The 27,715-nt window shown below is 37.0% G+C and overlaps 1 protein-coding gene across 1 annotated transcript; it reads right to left on the bottom strand.

Moving 5' to 3' along the window:
* Window positions 1–26,431, bottom strand: LOC104430613 (protein MON2 homolog). The gene is given in 45 exon segments (XM_039305894.1): window positions 1–342; window positions 849–1,053; window positions 1,141–1,265; window positions 1,590–1,729; window positions 2,289–2,613; window positions 5,136–5,355; window positions 5,447–5,630; window positions 6,374–6,495; window positions 6,670–6,793; window positions 6,957–7,069; window positions 7,195–7,310; window positions 7,403–7,488; window positions 7,565–7,693; window positions 9,992–10,173; window positions 10,262–10,407; window positions 10,928–10,986; window positions 11,422–11,470; window positions 11,570–11,622; window positions 11,723–11,851; window positions 11,948–12,079; window positions 12,151–12,194; window positions 12,818–13,004; window positions 13,906–13,992; window positions 15,545–15,604; window positions 15,679–15,744; window positions 15,863–15,953; window positions 17,376–17,473; window positions 17,658–17,715; window positions 17,798–17,925; window positions 18,022–18,170; window positions 19,259–19,322; window positions 19,924–19,993; window positions 20,799–20,851; window positions 20,936–21,016; window positions 21,329–21,430; window positions 21,532–21,566; window positions 21,569–21,587; window positions 21,681–21,735; window positions 22,384–22,439; window positions 22,593–22,713; window positions 22,858–23,013; window positions 23,219–23,292; window positions 24,357–24,446; window positions 25,440–25,625; window positions 26,181–26,431. Coding segments are annotated over 45 exon segments (4,977 nt in total). The 5' UTR covers window positions 26,286–26,431; the 3' UTR covers window positions 1–239.
* Window positions 26,432–27,715: the final 1,284 nt, after the last annotated feature.

Consider the following 27,715-nt stretch of genomic DNA (forward strand, 5'->3'; position numbering starts at 1 on the left):
TTATAACCAGTAAAAAAAACCTATGCTCATTTAATTTTGGGGCATCATCAAAAATCAATATGACATTACAAACAATAGAGCAACCAATACAAAACCATGCTCATTGAATCGGGAGCATGAAAATATACATATTCCTATATGTTACTACAATACAACATAGAGATTGCGCACACATGGCAAAAACGGGGAGAAAATCCTGACCTAAAGAAAGCTCCACCAAAGAATCGAGCTCAGCAACGTCATTGAAGAGATAGTCCGGTCAGGGCTTGAAACTTTCCGAGAGCAAGTTCTTCGGCAATGAGCCTTAGGAGCACCTGCACTAGTTCCCTCACTCTAGACTCCCTGCATGTGGAATGGTGCATGAGTCAATGTTTCGGAATTCAGAACTTATTGACGCGGCATGCTGACCAACATATCATGTAGTTTGCGCAGTGAACTATCAGGTGTATCTTAATATATGTGGTTGCAGTTAGATGTTTGCTGCTATCACTAAGCAAGAGAAAGTGAAATACACGTTTGGGGAGTATTCAGGTGAAAAAAATGGGAACTACAGAATCCTATACAAAGTTAATCTTTCAAAATTCTCTGCACATTCATTTGCACAAATTAGAAGCAAGCATAAATATCCACCTAAGATTATCAAGAATATTCAATGAAGTGTACATCACTAATAAATTTTAATGCTATTAGACTAAGTGATGCATGCACATATTCAAAACTATATCCGTGCACTTCACATGGGACATTTAAATGATGAGGAAAAGAGGCTCTTTGATGCATACAAGAGCAGTCACAACCACAATTTCCAGCTACTTTTACACACGTAAGATGCTTTGTAGGAGACTCACCTTGATGCGACAAGTTCACAAAAAGATGGGAAAAGAACAAGAAGATGTGCGCGTCGGTTATATTCATCATCTGGCCTGAGGCCTCTTCTTAAGTGAGGATGTAAAGGAAGCTCGCATACTGTCTCTTTGTGGATTACAAGACGTGCCAATTGTTGAAGGACATAAATCATCTCTTCCAACCTAGCTTTGGGCAGTGGACGTTCACCTGCATGAACAAAGCCAAGTTATCAGATAGCCAAATAAAAGTGAAATTTCACATATTAGGCATTCATGAGTATTATGAGTCACGCACCCAAGTCATTTTCATCAATGAGAAACCTATTCAAAATATACTCGCATCTAGCCATCAAGACCATGACTGATATTTTACTGATGTTGGATGTTACTGAGTTCCAATTGCAAGCTTCACTGTCATAACTGACAAGAAAACGAAAAGGTGTTAGTTCATGAGCAGCTTGCCATATCCACTGAACCGGCCACTTTAGATGGATATATTCTTACCAAAGCTACACAAATTACTGTGCACAATTTTACCAGCATATGGTGATTTCATGAGTTACAGCTGAGTTTGAAGTGGAGAGACATTTTGCTTGAATAATATATCAGCAAACTACCTCATTGAGAGAAACTTAGAGACAACTCAATAACACCGGTATGAAGACACCGAAGGTACCTCTTCATAAATGACAGACTGATCACATGCTGCAAGGAAGAAACTATCAACAGAAAACACAATCTTACCTGGTCAAGGAAAATAACTTTTCCAAACAAGTCAAGGAAAATCTGCTAGAATGAATAGGCATCAGCTCCACTGTATCAATAGGCAAAGTGCATGTACGGGATGCACATCGATCCAAGGTGGATACTAGTCGTTGCAATATCTGCATAAATTATAAAAGAAAATATTACCAACAGAATGGAGTTCCACAAATTATGACTGATATCTCTCACAACCACAAATTCCCAAAAATAATAATAATAATAATAATAATAATAATAATAATTATTATTATTATTATTATTATTATTTAACAAAAACCCAATTAGAAAGAGAAAAGGTAAACATTCCAGTACCTAATAGTTGTTCATCTGTAAGAATTTAATGGGAGACAAACATGAATTTCAAAATAATGATATGGACCATGCTAGTTTCCCTCAATACAAATAATTAGCAAGAACAGATCTCGAAGTTTATATTAAGCTGCAGATCATGATAGAAGTGACTTTATCACCAGGATTGAAGCTTCAACTCTTGTTATCGCGATTATTGTTAGGATTATGACAAATATGATCCAAGTTCAATCTTTTACAAAAGAAAAAAAAAATGCATATTGCATGTATGTATGTATGTATGTATAATTTTAGGCACGGCTTCTGTATTCAATTGACCAGCCCTTTAATTGAAGATATTTTTATTACACATCTGGGTGAGAGAATTACATCGGCTGACGCATCAATTGGCGATTTGAGGATATTATCACCCAGAATGTTCAGGACGGTCATCTCAAGGGACTCATCAGCCTTAACTGCTGCTGCAGGGAGATTATCTGTTGGAAGAGCTCGTCCACAGCAACCTACAAGGAATACCTCATATACATCTGCAACTTCTTTCCAAAAACGGACCCTTGCTTGTCTACTAATACTTGCATCAGGGCCACTGTTCATCTTTAGCCTACTGGCATCATCGAAAACAATGCGGTTGAAACCTTCAACTGCTGTTCTCCAGAGACCAGCATCTGGAGTGTCTCTTCTCGATGTCATGCACCTGCCAGTTCGCCCAATATAATCATCAGATAAAAAACATATAAGCAGTTTGCAAGATCCAGTAGATCGAACTCATCTCCACATGTCAAATATGGGCTCTTGTCATCACAAGACATTATCATCATTTATCAATGAACAAAAATTGATTTATTCTGAATTTGTTTCAATTGGCATAATTTTGGAGTTTATTAATATCTGCTTCTATGCACATGTCAAATCGTGTCAATTTGCATAAAAAATAACTGAACACTTTGAGTCATTATAAAATTGAAGAAAGGACATTCCATAGATGGCAAACTACATGCCTCTTTGATGCCAATCATGCTACATTCATGTTCTAGAATCCCAGCAAGATAGTGCCTCTAATATCTCTGCATGAGCAGGCTCGCAACTTGTGTAAAAGAGGGCGTCCCAACACACAACCCTCCCCATACTACAAGGGTCTGGCGAGGGGTTGACTTGGGCAACCTAACTGCTAGTTTCCACAGAGGCTGCTTTTGCAATTTGACCCATGACCTCAGCTATAATGGAGTAACCTTGTACTACTACACCAAGGCTCACAACATGTAAAGAAAATCATATTTTTGATTGTAGAGTTAAAACGAAATTTCATCATGCTACAAGCATGTCTGGAGTTCCAGCAACATAGTGCTTCCAAGAGAAATCTCCATAGGATAAATCAAATTTCACTTTCATAATAAGAAATCTCCACATATGAGCAACATGTCTCATCTCACAAAGAGAAATGCAAACTTTGCAGCTAAGTTCAGCACAAATTCAACAGGTACAATTTGCACTTGAAGACAACTTTCCAATGGATTACTCTTACTATAATTTTGTCACTAAATGCACTGGTCTTCGAAATTTCGATTGAGACACTTGGCTTTTTTTTGGCAACTGCTTGATGGACAACATGTTTAGTGAAGGAGATGGCATCTTCATCTGATTATACATGAACTTGCTTTCTAGGTTCCAGACACATGCATGACATTTTTTTCAATTCAGTACAGTCCTGATGTGGCATCTACTTGGTGCTACATCAGAGATAGGGTAGCACCTTCCCTGAGGAAGTAAGGCAGAGAACATGAAAAGCATCGGCGATGGTTAGGCAAGAATCATGCAACCCTAACTTAAGCTCTCGTGCCCCCACACCCCCCTTGGATTTTTCTCTCGTGCACTGTCAATATGGCATCTAATTTGCATAATATCAACCCCATCGGCCAGTCAAAATGATTAAAGAAGAAACACACAAGCAAGCACATGCTGGACATGAGCTTTCGATTATAGAACCTCAAAATTGCAAGATGAATCAATTATAATTAAATTCAAGTACTGTGACCAAAGTGAAGTCAAAGAACAATGACCACAGGCAAATTTAGCCCCTGAAATAATATGTTTCTACCATGTTAGCCATCGTGGCAGACTGATGCTGAAACACAAGCATCAAGCTCCAAATGCTTCATGATTGGAAAAAATGTAATTACAGAAGAATCTTTCAGGTGGGCTGAGATTCTCGTACAAAGTCATTCCCAGGTCTCACTATAGCAGCAGACGCTATGTATGGAGAGAGCAATTGCGCAGAAGCATTATAAACAGTTCCTCAATTGTAGACCTATGTGCAGATACAAAGGATCTGTCCAGATAGTCATTTTCTTTTTCCTTTTTGCTTAATTTTAATCTTGCAATTCACACATTTTTTACTTTTTTTCAAATCCAGAACTCCTGTATCTTTTAGAACAATCACTTTCAACACGTAGATTCATATACAATTTTTTTTAATAATTTTCTGAAATTTAAATTTCAGTGGGAAAGTATAAAATTTCCTTTGTGCTTTTGTATAAGTGTAAGCAATCACGCCCAATATATGTTGCAGGTCCAGGACTTGACTTGCCGATGCCAAAAATGATACACAAGCACAGTAACAGCAGAGACATAAAACCCACAAGGTCTTCTATTCCTTAACCTGATCTCAATCTCAATAATACATTGCTCCTGCATTATTTATGTTTGCTCTAAATCTCAAGTAATTATTTGGCACGCTAATTATTGCTGACATGTCCAATACAGAAGCAAAGAACAAGTGCTTTTGTTAGCAACAGATGAATCCTGAAAGAATAGGAAAACAGATTTTTATGCTGGCTTAATTTGGTCATGCCTGCTACCAACCAGTATGAAGTGAATGGCAACTTTACACATTGCATGTTCAATGACAGAAAGAACCAAGTTTGTTGCTCCATCAAAGAGCCTGTGCGACTATCGAACCTGCAGATCTGTAAATTCTGGAAAAGGCACTCTGGTCCACATGATACAATATCATATTTTTCAAGTTTCTAGTCAGTGCGTTCATGCATAGAGTATCCTAACATATATTTTTGGTCAAACTTAAAACTCCCACCTTCCTCCTTGGATGCAAGTGTCAAAATAATTATCAACGCAAACAAGTGCAAAGCATTTAACAAGTAGCACAAAAAGGTTTCTCATGAAAAAGATATGCAACGGAAATACACAGAGAAAGGTTTATACCTTCCAAGACTCTCAACAATTTCTGGTAGTATGATATGCTTCTCAACTGTTGGTGCTTGTAAAGAGATATCTACCAACAAAGGGATGACCTTTTCTGGGAACACGTTACTTGAGATACACATCGTTTTAGTCTTGCTTGAATGACTATCCAGTTCTGCTTTGCTTAATGAAGGGGAAGCAATGCCATTGGGTGTTTCATCTCTGGTCTCTGCGTGAACATCTATGAAATGAGACATAAATACCAAAACATTTTTATATCCAACTCCAACATTCAAACAAATCTATTCGATATAGCTCTCAAGTCAATTTACCTTGATTTCCATCAGGAGCATTGGTTCTCTTAACTTCTTCCTCACTTCGCAGTGATTCATCGGGTCGTGGGAGATAATGCAAGATCTCTCGAAGCAAGATCAGCCACAATGAAGAAAATTGCTCAGTTGGCCGTAAAAGAGGCAGAATTTCCAGCACAGTACGTTGAATAGGTGAGATATTTCCCTGGAAAAAAGATGATAGAATACAGAGCTGTCAAAGAGAATGGTAGGATGATAATCAAAACTAGGAAAAATAAAAATGAGGGTAATCACTGAGACAAAAACCATCAGTTGAAGTAGAAGGATGACATAAAATGAGATTGTAAAAGGCAGGAGCATGTGGAACATAAGTTAAACTATTTTCTAGTCTTTACTACAACGGACAACATCTTATAAAAGAGGATGAAATCACGGGTTTCATCCACCTCCCTATACAAATGGTGCCTATCGAAGGGGTACAATAAGACCATCATTTCACCCATTTCTTCTTCTAAAAAATAGAAATACAACTTTGATTTTCAATTTTCAAGAAGAGAGTAAATAAATAATTTGACACAGAGTAGGTGGAAGTCAACGCAATCAGAAAGTCAAAAGGAACAAAGAGTGCTTATTTACAAGACAGGGATCTAGAAGCTGTCACAAAATGGGACTTCTCAGTTAGTAAAGCAAACCAAAACCTCTTGAATTTCCTTTTCCAGATTTCATTCTTTTAAACCACAAAAACTCAGTCCCAATTCATTATCTCATCTGCTTCACAAAAACTACATGATGATCCCTCATTTTTAGTTTTCACCATGCACACCTTAAAAGACCCAAAAAAAAAACATGCATATATGAAAGGAAAAGGCACTAGAAAGCAACTTCAAGAGTTGTCAGTCAATTAAACTGAGATACAAGGAGAAATGAAAGAGGGCATATCAAACGTACTATGTCAGTTTCAACATTTTCACTTCCCATCATGGATTGTTTAATTGCAAGATGAATAATTGCTAGTAACTGTGTGTACATTTGACTGTCAAACATACTCTGTGCCTGAACATATAGTTCCCCTGCAAAAAGATCAAACAGACATGGAGATGTCAACGAAAGTCATGTTTGTGACTTTGATAGGACTGTAAGGAACTCATAAAGATATTCTGGAATCAACCCCAGAAGAAGATAATTGTAATAATTGCCATGATTTGTGCAAAGATGGGATTCTATTATATAGCGGATTACATTACCAAGACCGTGTAAAATCTCCTGCTTTGCCTTGCTAGTGGAATTAACGCCATAGCTGGGTGACCTTTGGAAAACAAACTCATAGACCTCAAGTACCGAGGTGAGGTAAGGCATTGGCAAGTTCCCCTGTTGCACAGAAGTTAAATATGAGGACATTGCATCTCTTGGCGTTTCAATGAAACAGAGAAACTAAAATAATGAAAGCCAACTGAGGATTAATTCTACTTCAATTATTCCAGAAACAGTGATATTTTTTTTGGCCAACCAAGATCAGTGAATTGGTGATCACCTTGAGAGAATGAGATACAATGGTCGTCTGCAGGCAGCTAACTGCTGCAAGAGCAACCTCTTTGCTTCCATTTAAAATGCTATCTTTGACTATAATGAGCAAAGACTCCCATCCTGCAAATTTAAATCCCCTTAAAATAACTCAAATTAATGAACACTTGGGAAACATACTCCCAAGTAACAACTACCACTGAAAATCATGACTAAAGAAACTACAATTTGGTTAACTATAATCTTACCAGACCAGAAGTTGCTTAAGCTTCTGAGAAAGGGGAACAAAGATCGTAATATACGGGATATCCCATTGAGGACCAGCACAAGTGTCTCATCCCACTGCTTCTGGGCCGTGTTACGACTGCATATACATAGACCAAAATCTAGTATGTACAGATGTTCTAGATGACCTATGCTGTAAACTTCATCGACAATGAAAATGTCGAAGGGTACCTATGATGAATGAGCATGTGAACTGCTTTTCCTCCCCTTGTCCCAAGTTCTTTTCCCTGCCATTCATCTTTTGACGAGGTTGCTGCCTACACAAAATTTACATTTCATTAGCAGAGACTACGGCAATGTTTTAAATACAACCTTGAAATCATGTGACACTACCATATGGGATGCTTGGTCCAACATTGGGAAGACATAGTTCCAAAGACAATCCTCCCACATGCTTTTGGAGAGTTTTTGTCCGTGACTGCCAAGAGTTTGGAAAAGTGTCCTGACAGCTGAATTTCTCACCTAAAACACAGGATTGTTACCTATGTGAGTGCAAGGAACAACCGATTTCCTTGATACATTATACGTGGAGGATATAAAACATTCTCAATGAGGAAAAATATGGAAAGAAATAAACATGCACACAAGCTCACTGAGAAGGGCGGGCTACATCTAGAAGCTTCTTCAGCAGGACTATAATCCAAATAAGCCTCTGAGAACCAAATATTGGAACAAAACTCTAGCTTTGGTTGCATTATCATATAAATGCCATGAAGTAGATAATATCACCAAAAATGGCCTGAAAGCACTTGTAGAAGACATTTTTCATCTGAGAGAGAGAGAAAGACAGACAGACAGACAGAGACAGAGACAGAGAGATGCATGTACAAGAGTGGACAATAGCATTAGCCAGTGCTATATAGGTTTTAAAACCAAGAGGTGTTAAAGGTGATTCTACAAGGTTTCAAATGAGAGGAACCAGCTCCAAAGAGCTTTTTAAGAAACACAAAATCCCACTTTAACAGGTTAGAATTCAGGAAGATTGTTGTTTTTATTTCCTTTAAGAAACTTGAATTGAAATATCAAATCCTACTGAAAAGAATGGATGAAGCAAAACATATGGGGTTTCACACTGTTGTAATTCAAGGGTTGAGAGAGAGAGAGAGAGAGAAATGGATATGAATGGTAACTAGAGCTATAAACCATAGGGTGGCCTGCTTTAGTCTTCATGTCACAAGGTAAATCCTTGTAAGGACAACAGCACTTGTCTACTTATATCAGTAGAACTGACTCAACTTACAGTATACCACTGTCTACAGCTCTCAAGCCTTAACTTTTGGTCACTTCAGTTGACTTACATCACAGAAGCATAAACTTCAAGACTCCTGACTTAACTCACAAGCTACATACTAAACTTGAGCTGCCCTAGGTTTACATTTATAAATAATAGTGTTTCTGTAAAAGAATGAAGCAACAGGTGCTTTTGAAAAGTTCACAAGATGAAAAAATGAATTCCTGCCATGAATTAAGTGGATGAAAAGCAGACTGTATGCAGAAAACAATCCACAACACTCGAGGTAAGAAGGAACCGTAGCATCTATTTATACTAATGTGGATGTCAACAGAAGTTTCCAAGAGAAATGCAGTTGAAGACTCGTTCAGTTGCAGAATCCCACTTCTACTGAGGAAAAATTCTACAAGTAAAAATTAATTTATTTACAATATCATAACAAGATGCATTTTGAATATGCGTATATATTTTATGGTTACTGAACTGGTCCAATGTAATTGTTTATTGCTGATAAAATAATGTGAATGTATTTCAAATCAAGCGCAGAATAACTCACTTCATCATATCTCACTATCACATTCAAAAATACCTCAATAATCCGGTAACACACTATCTAATAATCCTAGTACTATTGAATGGAAACCTCCCCAATACTAAAGGCACATTCATATGAAAAATCGATGAACACTAAGCTTCCCAACATAAAATAAAGGAAAAAGACATACTGCATACCAGCTCCAATATCCAGGATAACATTCAAAATGTATAGGGATTATTTTGCTCAAATGTAAGTCAACATTTAGACGATTTTATGGAAACTGTATAATTTTAGGTAGATTCCCAAAGAAGAGAAGGGTAGGGGAGAAAGAACTTTACTCATGTGGCATCAATCAAGGATGAGTCGAGAGAAGCTTCTTGAGATGGTTTGTCAAGGAGAATGAAGGCTTTTGGATGGTCCAGTGAAGAAATGTGATTAGTTGATGGAGACAAAGGCTACAAGGCGCAGGGAAAGAACTAAAAGGATATGGAATGAAGGCTTTCCATTGGTCCAGTGGAGATGCTAAAATATGACGGAGACTAAGGTTAAAAGGGGAAGAGAAAGAATTAAAAAGATATGGGAGGAGACCACAGGAATAATATGGAGCATTTGAATTTTCGGAAAACTGATAAAAAAAAATCAAGCACAATGGCATAAAAAAATTCAAATAGCCGACTGGAGTTATGATAATGCTCATCTATTGTACTTGCAAGAATTTCTTTGATTCCACTCGTCAATTGCACATCCTCCATTTTCCTCAAAACCACCATAAACAGGGTGGTAATAATCACAACTGATTTCCAAAACCCACAAAGCTTTGTTGGCTAAGCACAATAGCTTGTTCAATTAGAATAAGATCTAATAAGAGACTGCACAACTAAAGTGACATCCAAAATGAAGGAAAGAAACAGAAGATAGGACATGAAGAAGCCAATCAAAGAAAAGGGCAAGTCTTGAGAACAATATGCCATCATTCAGTCCATCACCATACCTCTGGTCTCTCGTCAGCTCCAAGCTTCTGAAGTAACAAGAAAACGGAGAATAGCAACTTGTCACGACCCTCTGTACTTTTCGAAGAAGCCTCATCATTCTCTCTGCCTGATGCAACACGAGTCTCATCTAAACTCTCTTCATCATCCACTGACATAGGAATATATTGCACATCTCCTTGTCCTAAGGTCAAGGAAAACAAGAACAGAGCTTTTAGACTATATGAAAATGCAAAAGGATGGAAAGAAAACTTTAAAATTAAAAATTGGACCTGCTTCGCTCTCCTTTTCCTCAGAGGGCTCTTGGCTAAGCCCTCTTGCTATGAAATCAGCAGCAGTCCACAAGAGGCCTATTGCTGTTAGGCTAATGTTCAGCTCTGTCTTCTGAGCACTATATGCTCCAGTAACATCAATACATCTGCCAAATCAGATGAAAGCAGAACATATTCAAGCATAACAGAATTGACACTTTTGCAGAAGTCTTTTACATGCGCTGATCAGAAACGAGCATTAAATGTTTCCAGCTACCATCTGTTACCCAGGTTAAATATTTCGATAGATACATGTGTTCTTAAATGCAAAAATTCAGAGCTTAACAGCAAAGTGATTCAGGATATTTACTGCAACTTTTTATATGAAAATAACTTGCACCAACTTGCTCTTGGCTTCAGTTTCACAAATAAAATTTAGACATCACTGGGGGTGGCAGCCACGGCCAGGCACCCATTGGTTCTATTCCTGTATGGGAAATTCTTACCCAAATCAACAGCAGCTTAGCTGCACAGCTTACTTCTCTCAATGTCCAGATTTCATCAATTATTTTTGTAAACTGCAAATTCTTTATGCATTTACACTAACAATTGCCATTGCATAACAGCATCCAAAAAAATGGACTAGACATAAATGTTGATTGTCAAAGACATAAGTTCAGCATTTACACTGGTAGGAATTCTGCTGGTAAAGTTGAAAGCCCGTCGTTCATTATAACACGAAGGCTCTGCAAACAAGCAAAGCAATCAGATTGAGTAAGTAAGAATTAGACCAAAATTAACTTTTCAAACATTAGCAAAGGAGCAATCTCTTTTCATTATTTGCATCCCTATAAAAACGACATCTAGTCTATGTTTTCAAACGCCATTAATCAGAGATGCTTCCATATTTACATAGAAGAGGTCTTCATGAGCTTTTGCACTGTGGAAAGAAACAACAACCCAAGCATGATGTTTCTCTTAATATAATTTATAGAAAATAAGTGCCATCACCAGATGATGTGTATTTTTGCATGCAGACAGGTGACGGTGCACGATGTCTGTCTCTTGACGTATAATAACACAATCCACTCCACCCCCCACCCCTCTTCCACCCAAACTACCAACCCCAAAAAAAAGGCAAACAGTTTTATTCTTTTCAGTGAAGAGAGTCAATATCTAACCTGGAAGCCTAGAGTGACAAGATCCTTCTCTGATGCATCTGCAACAGATCTTGACAATTGAGCAGGAAAAAGGACAGCAAAGTTAGAAAGACAAAGATACAGCTTAAGACATGTATGCATGTTAGAGAGAAATAGAGGAGAAAGAGACCTCAACATCTCAAGAATATCTGGCCAACTGAAGCGCAGCTTGTCCGCATACCTCTGAAATAGAGAATCATTAGCATAAATTGTCAGATCAAAGGAGATGTATAGATCAGAAATGCCAGTAAAGCTTCATTAGCCATCAGGGATACCAAGTCACCTCCAAAACATGCAAAAGAATTTTCAAAGTCGTGGCCCGAACATCAATGCTTTGATTGGAAGAGTAAAGAACCCCTAGAGGAGATATGACAGCACATTCAAGCAACCCTGTCTCTGTTGTTGCACCAATCTAAAGAGAAAAAAATAGAGAGCCTTTAATAATATTTCTTATTCGCATCTATATACAAAGCATCAACCCAGAGAAAAAAAAGGGGAGATGACGCACATCTTGAGACCCGCTTCCAAATCCAGATGACAAAGATTCCAGAAACTGATCTGAACCTAAAACAGCTGATATTGATCGATCTAATGCATCAAGTGCCATATTCCGTACATGCTGATTGGGGTTATCAATGAGCTGCAAGATATTATTTTGTCAGAAAAAACTGAAATAACATTGACAAAACATAGTTGAAACCCGAAAAATACCTCAACAAAATGACCAACAACTTGATCCCATATTGGCTGCACTCCTGTAATAGGTACAGAACTCATGGTAAAAGAACGTAACGCAAATAGAAGATGATATAAGCATTCCGTCATCTTAGGTATCTCGTAAGATACTAAAAGGTGCTTCAGTACAAAAGTAAATAACATGTACATTTGTTATCACCATACGTTGCTAGTAAGGTGAAGGGCTGATGCCTAAGGTGTCTCAGTATGGAAAAATTGAGTGAGAGCATCCATTTTGATTATAGATCTTGTATCAGGTTTCTCAACAACAACATCCACATTCGATGAAGTAGCATTAAAATCTAGGAAGATGACACAGAATGTCTCGCTAAATGAACTTTCCGGACAACATTTCAAGAAGCTTATTTTCTTCCAATAAAAAGAGTCAGAATTAAGTTAAGCAACAGCAACTATGAAAATACAGGCCTCCATTTGATCTTTCTACTAATTTGGGAGATTAGGCACAAAAATGACATTCATCATACAAACAGGAAAAGCTATTCTAAATGAGAATCCACCATGGACACAAGTCAAAAAAAGCAAATCTCAAGCAGGCGTGATATTGCTCCTCGAGAGAATACTAGAAACATAAGATAATACCAAAGTAACATGCAAAAACAATAAAAGTAAGCACAACACGTACTGTGGAGATTGTTGACCAAGATGGACATCATTCTCTCCACTGAAAAATTAATGGCACCAAACTTTTGACTTGATGCTGCCCCAAATACACTTGGCATCCCAGTTATAGATTGATGCGACAGCTGATGTAATGCAGTAAGAAGTGATTTAACTGCAGATGTATGCATCAGCGCCGAGCTCTCAAACAGCTTCACCCACAAACAGAGGTAGCACATTAGTAAAGTGATAAAGCTACAAAAAAGGAGCAACATCTGCAAACATCTGTTCTGAATACAAGTCATCAACTAAAGAAATTCTGTTCTGTTCAATCTCGAGTAATATGGATTTTGTTGATTATCAAACAAGAAAATCTATCCTTTCTCTTTGAGAAGAAAGTTGTTCCTTCTCTCTACACAGAAATTGATTAAGATGGGGCATCAAAGAAATACCTTTATATAAAGGGTTAATACCTTAAAAAACCCCAAACTGGTACAGTTATGACAAATTTACCCCAAACTATTTTTTTAACCATGAAAAACCCAAAACCGGTACACCTGTGACAAATTTACCCCGACTAACTATAAAAAACCCTAAACTGATACATTTATGACAAATTTACCACAAACTAATTTATTCGACTACAAAAAACCCCAAACTGGTAAATTTGTGACTAATATATCCTCCGAAAAATTAGATTAATACCACAAAAAAATCACAAAAATTATAAACTGTGACAAACAGAGTGTAAAATCTCAAATTGATATACCGGTCAATTGTCACGTGTTATTTAACTTTATAATTTAACAAGAAAATTTAACTAAAACTAACAGAGGGTAAATTTGTCACAAGTGTACTAGTTTAGGGTAAATTTGTCAAAGGTATACCAGTTTGGGGTTTTTGGTGGTCAAAAAAATAGTTTGGGGTAAATTTGTCACAGGTGTACCAGTTTGGGGTTTTTCAAGGTATTAACACTTATATATATGCAAAAATTTTAAAAATAAAGAGGAGAATTTGACATAATGATAGCAATAAATATGACAGAAAAACTTTTGTCAGATTTCCTAACAACCCTTTCAATGCACCTAGACAAAGCACATCATCACCACTCACCTGAGAATTTAAGGAAGAGAGAATGTTGAAGTCACTGTATAGGCCAGACGATTCTCTCGTAAGCTTCGGTACAGTCGTTGCAACCTCCTACACAACATAAAGATGAATGCCAACATAGAATCAATTACTGGAAAAGAAACCTTTAGAATTTATATTAATAACATTTCAATAATGCCAAAATTTGGCTGTTTGGTGATATGAAGAGCATATGCACCTCGACAATTGTTGCTTAAACTACAAAGGCGTGATTTGTTTTGTGGACAACAGCAGACTTTATTCTGCCAGAAGAAAAGCTGTTGCCATAACTACGCACTTGATAATGGACTCTAATGTCGAAGTAAGGCTTAAACATTAAGGACCCAACATTAACTTTAACTTAGAAATATTATTTATTTAAGTAGTCACTACCCGAGTTCAGAGGAAATATAAGGATACTCCCACTGAATAAATAAGATTAAAATGTCATACTAGAAAGAAGATCTAGATGCCACCATTCAGCTACAAGCAGTTGTCCACATTAATACAAATATATCCAATAACTTGCAAATGACCACTCAAATCAGACAAACCATCTCGCAATTATTCAAGGTATTCAAACAATACTATTTCTGCACACTCATTTTACCACAGAGTAGCATTGTTCTGCAGTTTCACATATACCCATCCTTAATTACAATTTTGGTGCAACAAAGTAACGCTTCTTTGGGTCTTACAGTTGAAATAAGATACAAGAATTTAGTTTTTTCAAAACAAGATGAATCGTACTATATTTGATCCGTAGTTAAAAGACTCCATTTAATAGGAAAAATAGACATTAATAGTTAAAGTACATGCCTAGAATTGGGATTAGTATAGGTAACGGGTCATGGGAAACTAAATTAGTATGATTCGGCACTTTCAAAACATTATTTTGCTGTTCCAAATCAGCAGTGTACCATAAGAGGGAAAGAATATTTCAAATGACAAACCAATTCTGAATTAGTGTATTATTGAAACCCTGCTTAATCACTGACCATTGAAAAAAGCCAATCAGTGGAGCTATCTATAGTCTGAAAATTCTTTGGATCTAAGTGCATACTTAAACTGGTTCGTCTGCAAATTCTTGAAGTGCAAAATTAAAAAAAAAAATTAAATTGGAGATTCAGAAGTCACAGGAGTGCAACAGCCATGTCTCTCCATGATGACATGGAGGACAAGGCTTGAGGTTGAAGCCACAACAACCACCTCTCTGAAGATCAAGGATCAGCCTGACCGCATTTGCCACACTATTGAAGCTCATATTCTCAAAGGGCCTTCTTTTTGGCAAATACATTGAATAGATAAACTGCAAAATCAAGCTTCTTTATGCTTCATGAAAAGCTCTATTGAAAACAAAAAAAGGAAGTAGAACATCAAAAGTAAAAACGAAAGACATGGTAACATTGTGGATGATGGAATATGTTGAAAAGATCCAATATAGATCCAGCAAATACCAAGAGAGCATTTCCACTGAAATGAATCAGAGGCAACACATCATAATATAAGTTATGAAACTACATAAATTTTTCACAAATGCTACACAAGAGTGTGATAATTATACTCCAAAGATCAGACAAAGCACTTCAAATGAATGATGTATTAGAAAGATGCCATTCTTCACCTGTGTAGCAGCATGAGGAGAATTAATTGCTCGGTCCAAAGCAGCTAGGGTCTCCAAAACCTGCAATTGTATCGCGATAACAATTACAGATCTGCTTCTTCCATGTGCATTTAAGAAGCATATATCAATCATACCAAGACCCAAGACGGCCCCAACACATTGTGCAATCGATGAGCTATGTTGAAGAGAGTCCTCAAGGCCTAGTAGGAAAAACCATTTGGACTTAGCAAACGATCCAGGGCATGTGATGCAGCAAGGCTAGTACTGCAAGCATCATGGATTATTTCACACAATAACTGAATAGAGCAAAACCACTACCTGTACATTCTTAGGTGTAAGGACAATACTGTCTTTATGATCAACTGTTGACTCCATACGCTTTGAACCGGGAGAATGCAAACTGCTGTTACTGCAACAATAAAACAAAATATAGGAAATGATCAACTGGAGAAGATCCTGAAACCGTGATCGCCATATTACAAGAATGAGGAAGTTCTCTAAAATTGAAATAACAAATGAGCAGCCAGATTTATTATTAGCCACACCAGGAGTGTCGAGAACTGATGTAAGTACACATACAAAATGAAATAGAAAAGAAAAAGGCAAGGATATTTTCACATCCCATGCAACTAAACAACATTATTTCCACTAAATGGACAAATTGCCTTTATTTTCCAACTGAAATTTAAAGAGGCAACCCTAAATTTACTCAATTGCCTTGTTTTCTTTTTAGTATAGGTATTTATATTTCTATGTCAGATCCACTTAGCCTTATTAAAATATAAAATTTAAGTGAAGCAGACATTCAAAGCACTACATTTTCTTTCTCATTTTAAACTCTGTACGTATTAGCTTTGTCCAAGAGAGAAATTCCCAACAAACTTAGTTCTTTACCACGTTTAGCAAATTTATGGACCCACTGCTAACTCAAATCTTTAAAATCTCAAACAAAAAACTTCTTGACACAGTAAAATATTCAGACTTTTAAGTTATTGTTCATTTCATCACCAAACTTTCTTATCAGGGATCATTTACATACAGAAAACAGGATGAAACCAAAAACAAAAGAGCCCTCTTTAAAGATTTGGCACAATCACAATTACATTCCACTATGATGAATATTTGATAGATGGAACTCAATTAAATGGAAACTCCGTATATGTTCCCATGTAACATCTTACATGCACTGTGTAAAAGTGTTTCATCGATACCCTATACATAAAGAGACTTGATATCATTTATTGATACTAATTAAATCACAAATTCACCACAATATGAGCCTTTTACATAGGAGAAAAGAAGAACAGACAAGTTGTGATGATAGCAGCAACCAATAAAATGTTGAGTTGAAGGAAATTTCAAAGAACGAAATTGAAGGGAAAGGGTACAAATGCAAAATCCACCAATAGCAATTTCATCAATTTAGTCAAAAGGGAGTGGATTTATCAGATAGTGTAAAAATAGCCCACTCTCTAAGAAATATAAATTTGGAGAAGAACATGTAATCACAATAATGATAAAATTTTTGAAATGAAGCTCTTTAGAATTGAAATAATAAAAATGAAACTAAATTAATTATTGCCAAACCACTCAGTGACACTAAAACCAAATCTCAAGGTAATATAAGGGCCACGTTGGCAGGAAAAACTAGCTAAATTGACAGGATTGGTTTTGCAGATAAGTAGAGACAACAAATTAGGAATGAGCCTACATTCTTTAATGAAACGGAGACCCTTTTATTACATAAGTCATGACATTTTCTGTAGGAAGACCTTACTTAACAAACCAGAACTCAGCCTAGAACCAAAAGTTCAATTACTCTTCTTAGTACCTCTTCTTATCTGCCTCGACAGGAAAGCTGATTGTATATTTGCATAAAGATGCAAGAAATGAATTCAAAGGCTCCACAGCACGAAGAACCCCACACGCCTGTGAAGCAACAGAAAAACAGTGATGAGCATAGCACCCCACGTAAAAAAGCAACTCAGAAGCAGTGTAGAACAGCTTAACAGATTAGGTAAACCCACTTGTACTTAAATGGAAAACTAGCAATCTTTAGATTATAGTTAAGTGATGTTGCTAGTGTAGCACAAGAGAGAAAGCAGTGTATAACCTGAGTGAAAGCCTGGTATCCTTTTAAGATCTCCAACACAATCGCCTCCCCTTGTGACCTTTTAAATGCATCTATATCAGATAAATAATAGTATATTTTCTTCGAAATAGGTAAACCAGTGTAAGAGGAAACTAGAGTACCTAGTCAATATCAGGGACAAAGCATCAAGTACAATCAACCACAAAGAATCAACCATGGAAATGCAGAGAAGGGCAGTCTTCCCAGTACATTTCAGTGGTTGGTCATATCCACTCCTAGGGGATTCAAGCTGGATACATCAAAAGAGTGTAAGATCATGTTCATTGCATAACAAGCACAGAAAAGAACATTAAAGGCACATGATAGGGTAGAATATGACAATCACCTCACCAATATCAACTGCTTCATCAGTCAATGTAGCAACAGTAAATACAACACCTAAAAGACCCTCAATAGCCAGAGTTATTGCATGGGCTTCACTAGCAACCAAGACTGCAGCATTGGATGCATCATTATCGAGGCTCCACTCAATCCCTGTGGTTCAGTCAAACCATCAGTTCTTCTAGTGCTTGCTAAATTTAAAATAAAGGAGAAGCAGAGACTGGCAATTTTGTTCTTGTTTCATATAGACAATCCACAACCGTGACACATTATAACTGCACAAAGAAATAGGTTGTGTGTTAACTTGATGACCTTTTACCTGATTAGAATAGCAACTTGTCTATCAAGTTTTATACTTGTTCTATTTTGTAGGCTGCCAACATTTATGTTGCTATACCTTATAAATCCAGCTGTAACTAGTATATCAGTCCCAGCATGTCCTATACACATGTAACAGGCTCATAATATTTGGACTTCAAGAGGTCAAAATATAAGGACACGCCAGAACCTCTGAGTGAACTATGGACATAAAGGAAGCAAACACTTATTGGTCTTAAAAAGAAATGGGTCTTTTGAAAATGAAAAAAATAAAAATAAATAATTTCTTGCACTCGCAAGAAGCCAGTCATATTAGTTGAAACTCCGAAACAAATCACTTTCAACCAAAAGTTGAAGTAATTGACAACAGACTCATGCAGGAAAAGAAGAAAAACAACCAGTTTTGGACGAGAAGAAAGAGCAGGACAAACATTATCTCCCCCCACGGTGGGGGAATAGAAAAGGAAAAACTATTGTTATGCCATTCAACCCATCCCATACTTACTATGAGCGACATAGCAGTGTGCCATGAGATTTCCTAACAGATGTAAGTCAAATAATTGAGTTCCTAGAGATATTAGCTATTTAGAGGAGTTAAATAGTTAATTTTTAGGAAGTCCAGATTATGATCCTTCCAAGCTAGTTCCGGTTTTCTTCTTGCAATGTTCAGAATATTATCCACACCAGATTTTAATAAGTGATTTGATGATTGCTCCTTGTTCTGGGCATAGCAATGTTGAGAAAGAGAAGCTAACAGTGACATTGAAACTACTCATCAAAGAAAGGGCATCAGCTCCGACAAAGTTCCAAAGAAGGAATTACCGAGGAGTAAATAATAATTAAGACATATTTGCCTTAAATGACCACGTATTATTCAAAATTATTACCAACTGCAAGTATTAGCTGAGAATACAAAAAATAACCTTTAGCTTTGCTGCTGAACATCCCGGCAACAGCGGCCAGACTCTCTTCACTCGTGTCCTGAACCTACATTAGATTCATATAGCTATAAGTTATTCCTCGATTAAAAATTTCCAAATGCTAATTATTTCCTGTCAATAAACAACACTCCTGACCACAGAAAACTCTACACAAGAGCCGAATTAAATTCAACCAAAAAATATATTATAAAGTATAGCAAAATTATGAAAAATTCTAAGCAATTTTACTTGCCAATATATATATATATGTATAGGTCAAATAAAAAGCACAGGTTGCTCGAAGAAGGTCCTAAAACCAACAAGATAAAGCAACAGTAATAACAAGATATAGCCATCCAGACATTGTAAATACTCTCCCTGCAGCCCATAAAACTGCCCATGTCATAGTGAAACTAGTGACACTCGCAGCTATTTAAACTTGCATCCGACACAAGCAGTGCAGTCATGATTGTGGAAAACTTTCAGAATAATTGGCTGTGCCATGAATGCATATCTACCTATAAGAATTTCTGGCTATTAAGCATTCTACAAAAGAATTATAGGATGTGCAAAGCTACATAAATCAGGATGTAAAGAATCAAATCAAAAAATAAAAGATGTTCAAAAATAATTATACTGTATAACTAAAACTACTAGATAAATTTCACCTGTACACTTGAAACAACTCGAGCTAGAGCTTTAACCATACCCTCCACCACATTTGTATTCTTCGGGTTCCTACAATTATAGGAAGAATTACAGTGAAAGAAACTAAACTGCTTGGTTAAAACAAGTATCTATGCGACCATTCTTGCTTTATCTATGTCACTAGTTCTTAATTCAACAAACGAGAACTAAATTTGTCATACACATGCTGGTATATTTCTCAAAGTGCCCAAAAATACAGGCACTGAACCTCAGCTCAACTAGAGATCTTGTCTATTGGTTGATGTTTTAAACCGTCGACTTTAAGGAAGGTGGGATAAAAGGTCCAGTACTGCTATTCGAAAATGATCATGCAGAGATAGAGCCATATCTGAGATCATATCCACCACAAGTGAATTGCTCATAGCTACCCACTTGTTAATAGACCATTTTAACTTTCAGCTGGACTATTGACACAATTTTAGTGGATTTTGTCACTCAACAAATTTTGCAACATCGTTCCTCCTAAATATTTGCCTAAACTGCTTTCCATTTACAATTTCTCATTCTAGAACTGTATGAGGTGTTTCCAACTTCAATTTTCTTCACACTTTGATCCTTCAAATTGAAAAAGGAAAGATACAACAGTTTTCTAAAAAAAATTTGCTTGTACTTGCATTTCAACTAGAATATGTGTGTTCATGATGTGTACATGCCAGTAAATGCTTCCCTGTGCATGCGTGTGCACGAGAGAATACACAATATGCGTGTGTTCATGACGTGTATGTGCCAGTGAATGCTTCCCCGTGCGTGTGTGCAAAAAAGAGAGAGAGAGAGAGAGAACACATTAGAAAAAACATGTAGGCTTATAATAAACACGTAGACTTGTATGACTTACATGTCAAAGTTCAGAAAAAGAGTTTTTAGTGTCCGTGCCTCAACACAAAATCCCTGCCAATTACAACATATAGAGATTTGATGCATCTATTTCCAGTGTAAAAGTAGCTTTGTAATAATAAAATGTAGAACGCTTACCCTCAAAATTTCAAGAACAAGAATGCGATGCCACAGAGGTAAGTCAAGAAATGTAACCTTAACTAACATACTAAGAAAAACCTGCACAAGGACAGAAAATGGAGTTTGCTGAATAAAAGCCACAAAAATTTACTGTCAATGGAATTATATTAACTGGAAAGAGAAACAAGGGGATCAAATAGCTCCAAGAAAGATAAAAATGAATGTGAGTGTCATAACCTATATGAAAACCGGACTATAACGAAGAAAAATATGAGAAGCAGACATCCAAAGTGACCTATGATGCGAAATAGTATGCTAGTCCATCAGATCGTGATTTTCAAGGATGTTCAATAGGATGACTTATGTTAGATGCGATTTACATGTACAAGAGATGGTCAAAATAGTATATACCTCACATTCAGTGACAAGAGATGAACTGTAAAGCCTGATAATATGAGCAACTGACCGCAAAACCAGCCGTCGGAAAGAAGGCTCCCCAGCTTCCCCTTCAAGCTGTTTCAGTATATAGAATTAGAAAAGACGAAGCCATCATCATCCCAATCAAGTCCACTATCAAAAGCCAGATGCATAGTATCTTCCAGAAGAGAGATTACCTCAGCATTAGTCCGAAGGGAAGTCATGAGGAGGAACATATCTGGTGACGCAAAACCTGTTGAAATGGTGCAGCATATATTCAACTATAAAGACTGTCACTTAAATGAGCAAAGTACAGGGATATTGATTAAGAGATTTGACTCCTAACCTGTTCATAGGATATTAAGGTCTTGAAAACAACAGCATAGTTGGAGAGAATGAACCTGCGATGAGAAATATGCAAACTTCAGAGCAAGTCCAAAATAGTTTGCACTGACATTGTAAATCCAGTCTAAGTGAAATCATGGGGGGATATCTCTGCTTGCCATTTGCAGAAAAAGCTTCCCAATACAAGGTAGGAAGAAATATAATCCCCCCGATACAAAATAAGCAAGGGTCGTTTCGGGTTGACAAAATAAGTGAAAGTGCACAGCGGACATTTTAATTCCCACACAAGTTATTCTATGATTCGCATTGCATTTACAACCCCCCCCAGCCGGGTGATAATTAATCATATTAATTCCCACACAAGTTATTCTATGATTCGCATTGCATTTACAACCCCCCCCCCAGCCGGGTGATAATTAATCATATTGGAAAAGCAGCTTACTTAGGTAAAAAGTACTCACAACCGCACCAGAAAGGAAACAAGATCATCTCATTCCATTTTACTCTCCAATTTCAGCAGACTAAACTGAAAATTGAAATTCTATCCGTATAACATCTATTCCCTAGATAACTCTGTCACAAGGACAACGTTCAGCAAAAGCATAGCCTTATACTTCTGCACCAACTGTGCATCCCAATGTCTAAAACCAGAAGTCAGGCACAATGTTTAGAAAGATAGTGACACAGGAAAACTTATTACTTACTCGAGTATTTCAAGTGCAAAAATCCGCTGAAGAGAGCCAACATGTAACCAAACCGCCTGAAGGATATATGCAAATGCGTATCAGAAAGGATTTTGGTGACATAGAGCTACTAAAATTGAAGAACGGTAGTTAATTCATCATACAAGCCTACAAAAACACATAAGCATTTGGCTTGGATGAAATCTAATGGTCCAATTCAGCACACATACAGATCCACCTGCGGCAAGAGCTGTTAGGTCTTCAAGCAACCGAAGCCCAAGCTTTCCAGTTTTGCCCAATGTTTCCCTCTTTGAAGATGGTCCTCCAGAATCAGAATCATGCTCAAGTGATCTGTAAATCCATTGGACAGCTTATTAATGATATAAACACCAAGAAAAAATGAATTATTAGGACACATAAACAACCATCAAACAAAGCTCCTAAACTAGAGTGTCTATATACCAAAATAATGCAGCAGGAGACTAAAGGACTGACTCTGATAGATTCATGCTGCGGCCAACATCACCAGTAACTGAACTAGTTCGAACTACATGGCCTCCAAGACCAAACTTGTCTGCAGGAAGAGACTCAGCAGCAATCACATGGTCAAATATCAATGCCACTGCTTGCCTGAAAGTTGCTGCTGCAGTACTGAAGAGAACAGTAATTCCAGTGAATATCCACATGTGAGCAAGGTAAAAAATGACTTCCTCATGAAAAGCACAAAATCAGTGTTTAGTATTACTGGGAAACTGCTAATGAAAGAGTTGATACAACAAAATAAGGTGTACTGTAAGCATCTACAAGCACTGCCACTGGAAACTTCATGTCCTCAGCCAAAATGTAGTTGACTTACTTCCGCACATTATCTGAAGAACGGTGGCTCTCCAAAAGTCGAAGACAGATGCCAAGAGCTTGAGCCATGTTTTCCTAAAGGTCATAAGGGAAAAAAAAAAAAAACAAACAAAGGCAGTCATTGGCATGTAGAACTTCAAAACAACAATACCAAAAGTTATCGGTGCAAGAAAGCCATAACAATATTCCATCCTAATAGCTACATCTCATGAATTGGAAGAGGCTATATATACAAGATCACAGACAAAAAACACAGGCTTTCACTTACTGAAGATAGTAACCTAACAAAATCTGTCATGAAGAGAAAAATAGTAAACAAAATGGCTTCAAGTTACCTAGTGCACATGCACGAAAGTTATAATTTGCAGTGGCAGATTATAAAGTTAATGAGTAAGGTAATCTAAGACAGATTAACACATCATACACAGTCTATGTTGTGTTCTTTACACCAACCACCTCTATTATCATTAATTTAGGTAGTTAATAACTAAAAGATAACCACCTACATCCACTGTGATGGACACAACTTGTGTGAAAACACTTCACATAGCCTGTATACCAGATTAATCCACGTCAGGATAAAATACATATTAATTTTGATAAGTAGACAAAAGCAAACCGTATAAAGAAATTTACCCACTAAGTCCACACAAAACTGACTTGGATGAATGCATTAACCAGACAAAGTAAAGGTAATCTATTTATATTCAGCTTAAATATGCAAGAAAAGTAAATATATGAGATCAGCAAGGTTTCATGGACTGTATCATAGTAATTTAATCTTGATCTGTAATTATACTGAAGTAAATAGTGCAAATTCAGCATGGCAATAAAAAATATGCTCACTTATGCTCGCAACAGTTTAAACATCCTGCATAAAGGTACAAGAAAAGGAATAGAAGTCCCCCTAAGATATGCCAAAGCAAAAGGCTCCAATGCCTATGATGAAAACATAAGATTAAAAGCCCAAGTTCTATCATTAGAGTAAGTTTGAGGTCAGCCATGATGGCATAATGAAACGAAAACACTTCACATTGTTGTCTCCAAAAATGTCCACATATTCAATTCTGCTAAAAGCCAATTTTTAATGGAATATTGATGCACTTTCAAGGCAACGATCTGGAAAGACATTAGATTACCTCATTTTCAGGATGCAATTGTGACTGCAGTATAATCAATATAGTCTGTAGAGTCTTCAGTTGAACAGTCTCGTCATTCATCTCAGAATGCTGCATGGAGAAAAGGAAGTTAGCTTCCAAATGTGATTTTTAGATTTTGAGTATTGAGAAAGACCCAAAACTGTCCAGTAAGAAGATCAACTACAATTCTTATTGAAGTTCTTGTTTCCTATATCTTCTTATACATTAAGAATTAGTCACACAAGGAATTAGTTACACAAGGAAGGTCCCAAAATCCCTAGCACATACAAGATTGTAGTAAATTCCAGTCACTACTTCAAAATTTTAACAAGAATACTTAGCATCCCTGCCTCTGTTCTCTACCCAGTCATCAAGCCAAATCCAACAGTTCCTTAAGACTTATAGTGGCTCGTTGATCAGCAAGGTGTCCAACTTCAGTTTCTTTTATCAGTATCGTGGCATTAATGAAATCCTAAACATCGACCAGGAAGGTCAAAGGCTTATGATGCAGAGGACTCCATGTTTATAGCTTCCCGTGAATTTCTAAAGTGATTTGTGCAGTAACGAGAAAAACATGATGGACAAAATCATGATAATAAAATTTCAGTGCAGGAAACAGAACCCCATGAAAACACTATTCTTCAACAAAAAACCAGATACTAGGTGGCAACATCCATGTTGAAGCATCGATCTTATTCAATTGCAGCTCACTTGCAAAAGCAGTCCTTGCTTACATTAACAAATTAGGATGGCAGAGTTTCTTGGAAATTTACTCTACTCCTGTTTGCTAGAATATATCTCATCATACTGCAACCATGGCTTTGTTAAAGCTCAACAAGCTAAGACATATGCCAACTGTTTGCTCTCTGGAGAGGCTAGAACAAAATATCATGGCAGAATATAAAGATATGGGAAAGTTGAAGGGGGGAATGTTGGTGGTGGAATTTCACTCTACTCCAGACATATAGTCAGGTAATGCCAACTCCAGAGGGAAGGCAATCAAGTGGTTCAAACTAACGTGGCAGTAATTTGCATTAAATTTAAAGTTAAAGACAGAATAGGCCATATTCATGGATAACTCACATCTTTAAGAGTGGAAAGTATTTCTTTCAGAGCTGATGTAGCAACGGCATCATGAGATATGAGTTTTTGTAGGCACGATAGCCCGAGGACACTCAGCTTCACCGTTCTGACCTCACAAGCCATCAGAAAGATCCGTAATATGTCCTCGTTATGTGCAATTTCACTTGGACTTGAGAGCGAGCGTAACTGCAAGTCAAAATCAAATAAGGCGTCATCCTCTTATGACAATTTCTTCCACGATTCCAGACCTCATACATACTTCCCCCGATACATTCATGAACAAGTGGAATAACTGCAGTGCCTATTGAATCGGAAAGAGATGCAGCCGTCAGCCACTATAAGCTACACACACACACGAGTTCCACGAAAACGTCGCCAAAGCGCAGCTACTCAAAATTCACATTGCCTAAGCCCCTGCTGTTTCCAAAATACATAAACTAGACAGACAGACTCCCAAGCTCCAACCAAATCGAACTCCACCATCCGCGGCCACTCATATCAACAAAAAAAACGTAGATACAACTGCACAAACAGACGGAATCTATACCCCTTCACCATCACACCGCTTCACTACCGCCCAAACACATCCCGACAGCACGTCACGTTCAATCCAATAGCATCGCGCCACCTACGAGACTACAAGTGCACGCACAGAAGAAGCACGCGAGGCACCGATACAAGCATTTCACGCGCAGATGCGCTGCGGGAATTCATCCGGCGGGGCTAAGGCCGCGTTCTGACCTTCAAAATCGCGTGCTCCGCGCCGTCCTTGACGGCGGGATACCGCCGGCGAGCCTCGGCGGAGAGAGCGCGGAGATCCGACTCCAGCACGGCCATGAACGCCATTGCTGCGGCCGCCGCGAAATCGAGTGGTCGCGAACGCGGGAATCCGCTCAGATCGGCATGAGATCGCGCGCGCGCTCGCCCGCCCGCCCGAATCGAGAGCGAAGGAGAGAGAGCTTCCGTCCGGATCGAGCGGAGTTTGGAGTTGCGGAATTTCTGTGACGTTCGAGGATCTGTTGGCTCGTCGCTGTGCTCCGATTCGAGGGCTCGCACGTGCTATTTTTGCGACCCGTGGGAACGAAATGGAATAGACCCAATATTGAGGTTGCTTTTATTTTGCAAAAATTCAATATATTTTAGTAAATGATTGCTCAAATCGCCTAAAATAATTAATCAGTGAAAAAATACCGACAATAATTTATTTCTAAATATTTTCATGAATGATTAAAGTATTTTTCATTCATTTATTTTTTATAAAAACAAATGGATCTAGTGCAAGTTTCTTAATCAACACAATGTTGATTTTGATTAGGTATGTAATAAAGACTATGCTACCTAATGGCCCATGAAATATCTTGTACGTATCATGAATCGGTTAACTTTGGATCTTTGATTAATGCATAAAAATATTATTAAATTTGCAAATTCTATTATCACATATTAATTAGTGTTAGTAATCATATTTGCATCATGATTAAATAAAAACCAAATAATGGACCAACACACCAAACGACTATATAGTTTTGGAGAATAGGGAACTTATTATTCTCTTCTATTATATTATATATAGTTAAAGTTGAGACTAATTAAAGTCAGAATTAAAAGAATACTCGCTCTCAAAGCAGCCATATGGCACTTAAAATTAACTTTGTTTTTGCCACGTGGCTCATAATATTGTCACAAAGCTCATATTCAACCAATTACCAAATTATTTAGTGATTTGCCATCTCCAATTTTTTATCATTATTAACTTTAAGTTTGAAAAATATATAAAAGAAATTCTTCAATTGTTTTTGTAAAATCTTGAAATATATTTTCATTATCCTACTCGAAAAATTATATTTTTTTAACTTATCTTATATATTTTTAAATTTAACCAAAACAAACACATGCGAGATAAGTTCATGAGTTTTAATTTATTAGTTTATTATATGACTATTAGTCAATTACATAAATTAAATTGACTTTTATCAATATTAAATTTGTATTAAATTGTGTTCGTTCTTTTTGAATTTATTGGATGTTATTTTCTTGGAGATCAAAAAAGTTTCAACAACCTGAATTTTGATTGGGGTCATCACGAGCTTAATTTTCCCTTGATTCAAGTTTAGGCATTTGAATTCGGCTCACGTAGAGGATCCAAATTTTGTTACATCCAGTTTGAGATTGAGTCATCAAGGCCTTTGAATCATGTTTGAGAAATGAAAGAGTCAAAGGAGTCCAATGATTCCACTGTAATTAGAAATTGTGCTGCATTTATTGAATTGCGAACA

The sequence above is a fragment of the Eucalyptus grandis genome, chromosome 2 (genome assembly GCF_016545825.1).
Source record: "Eucalyptus grandis isolate ANBG69807.140 chromosome 2, ASM1654582v1, whole genome shotgun sequence".
Taxonomy (NCBI): Eukaryota; Viridiplantae; Streptophyta; class Magnoliopsida; order Myrtales; family Myrtaceae; genus Eucalyptus; species Eucalyptus grandis.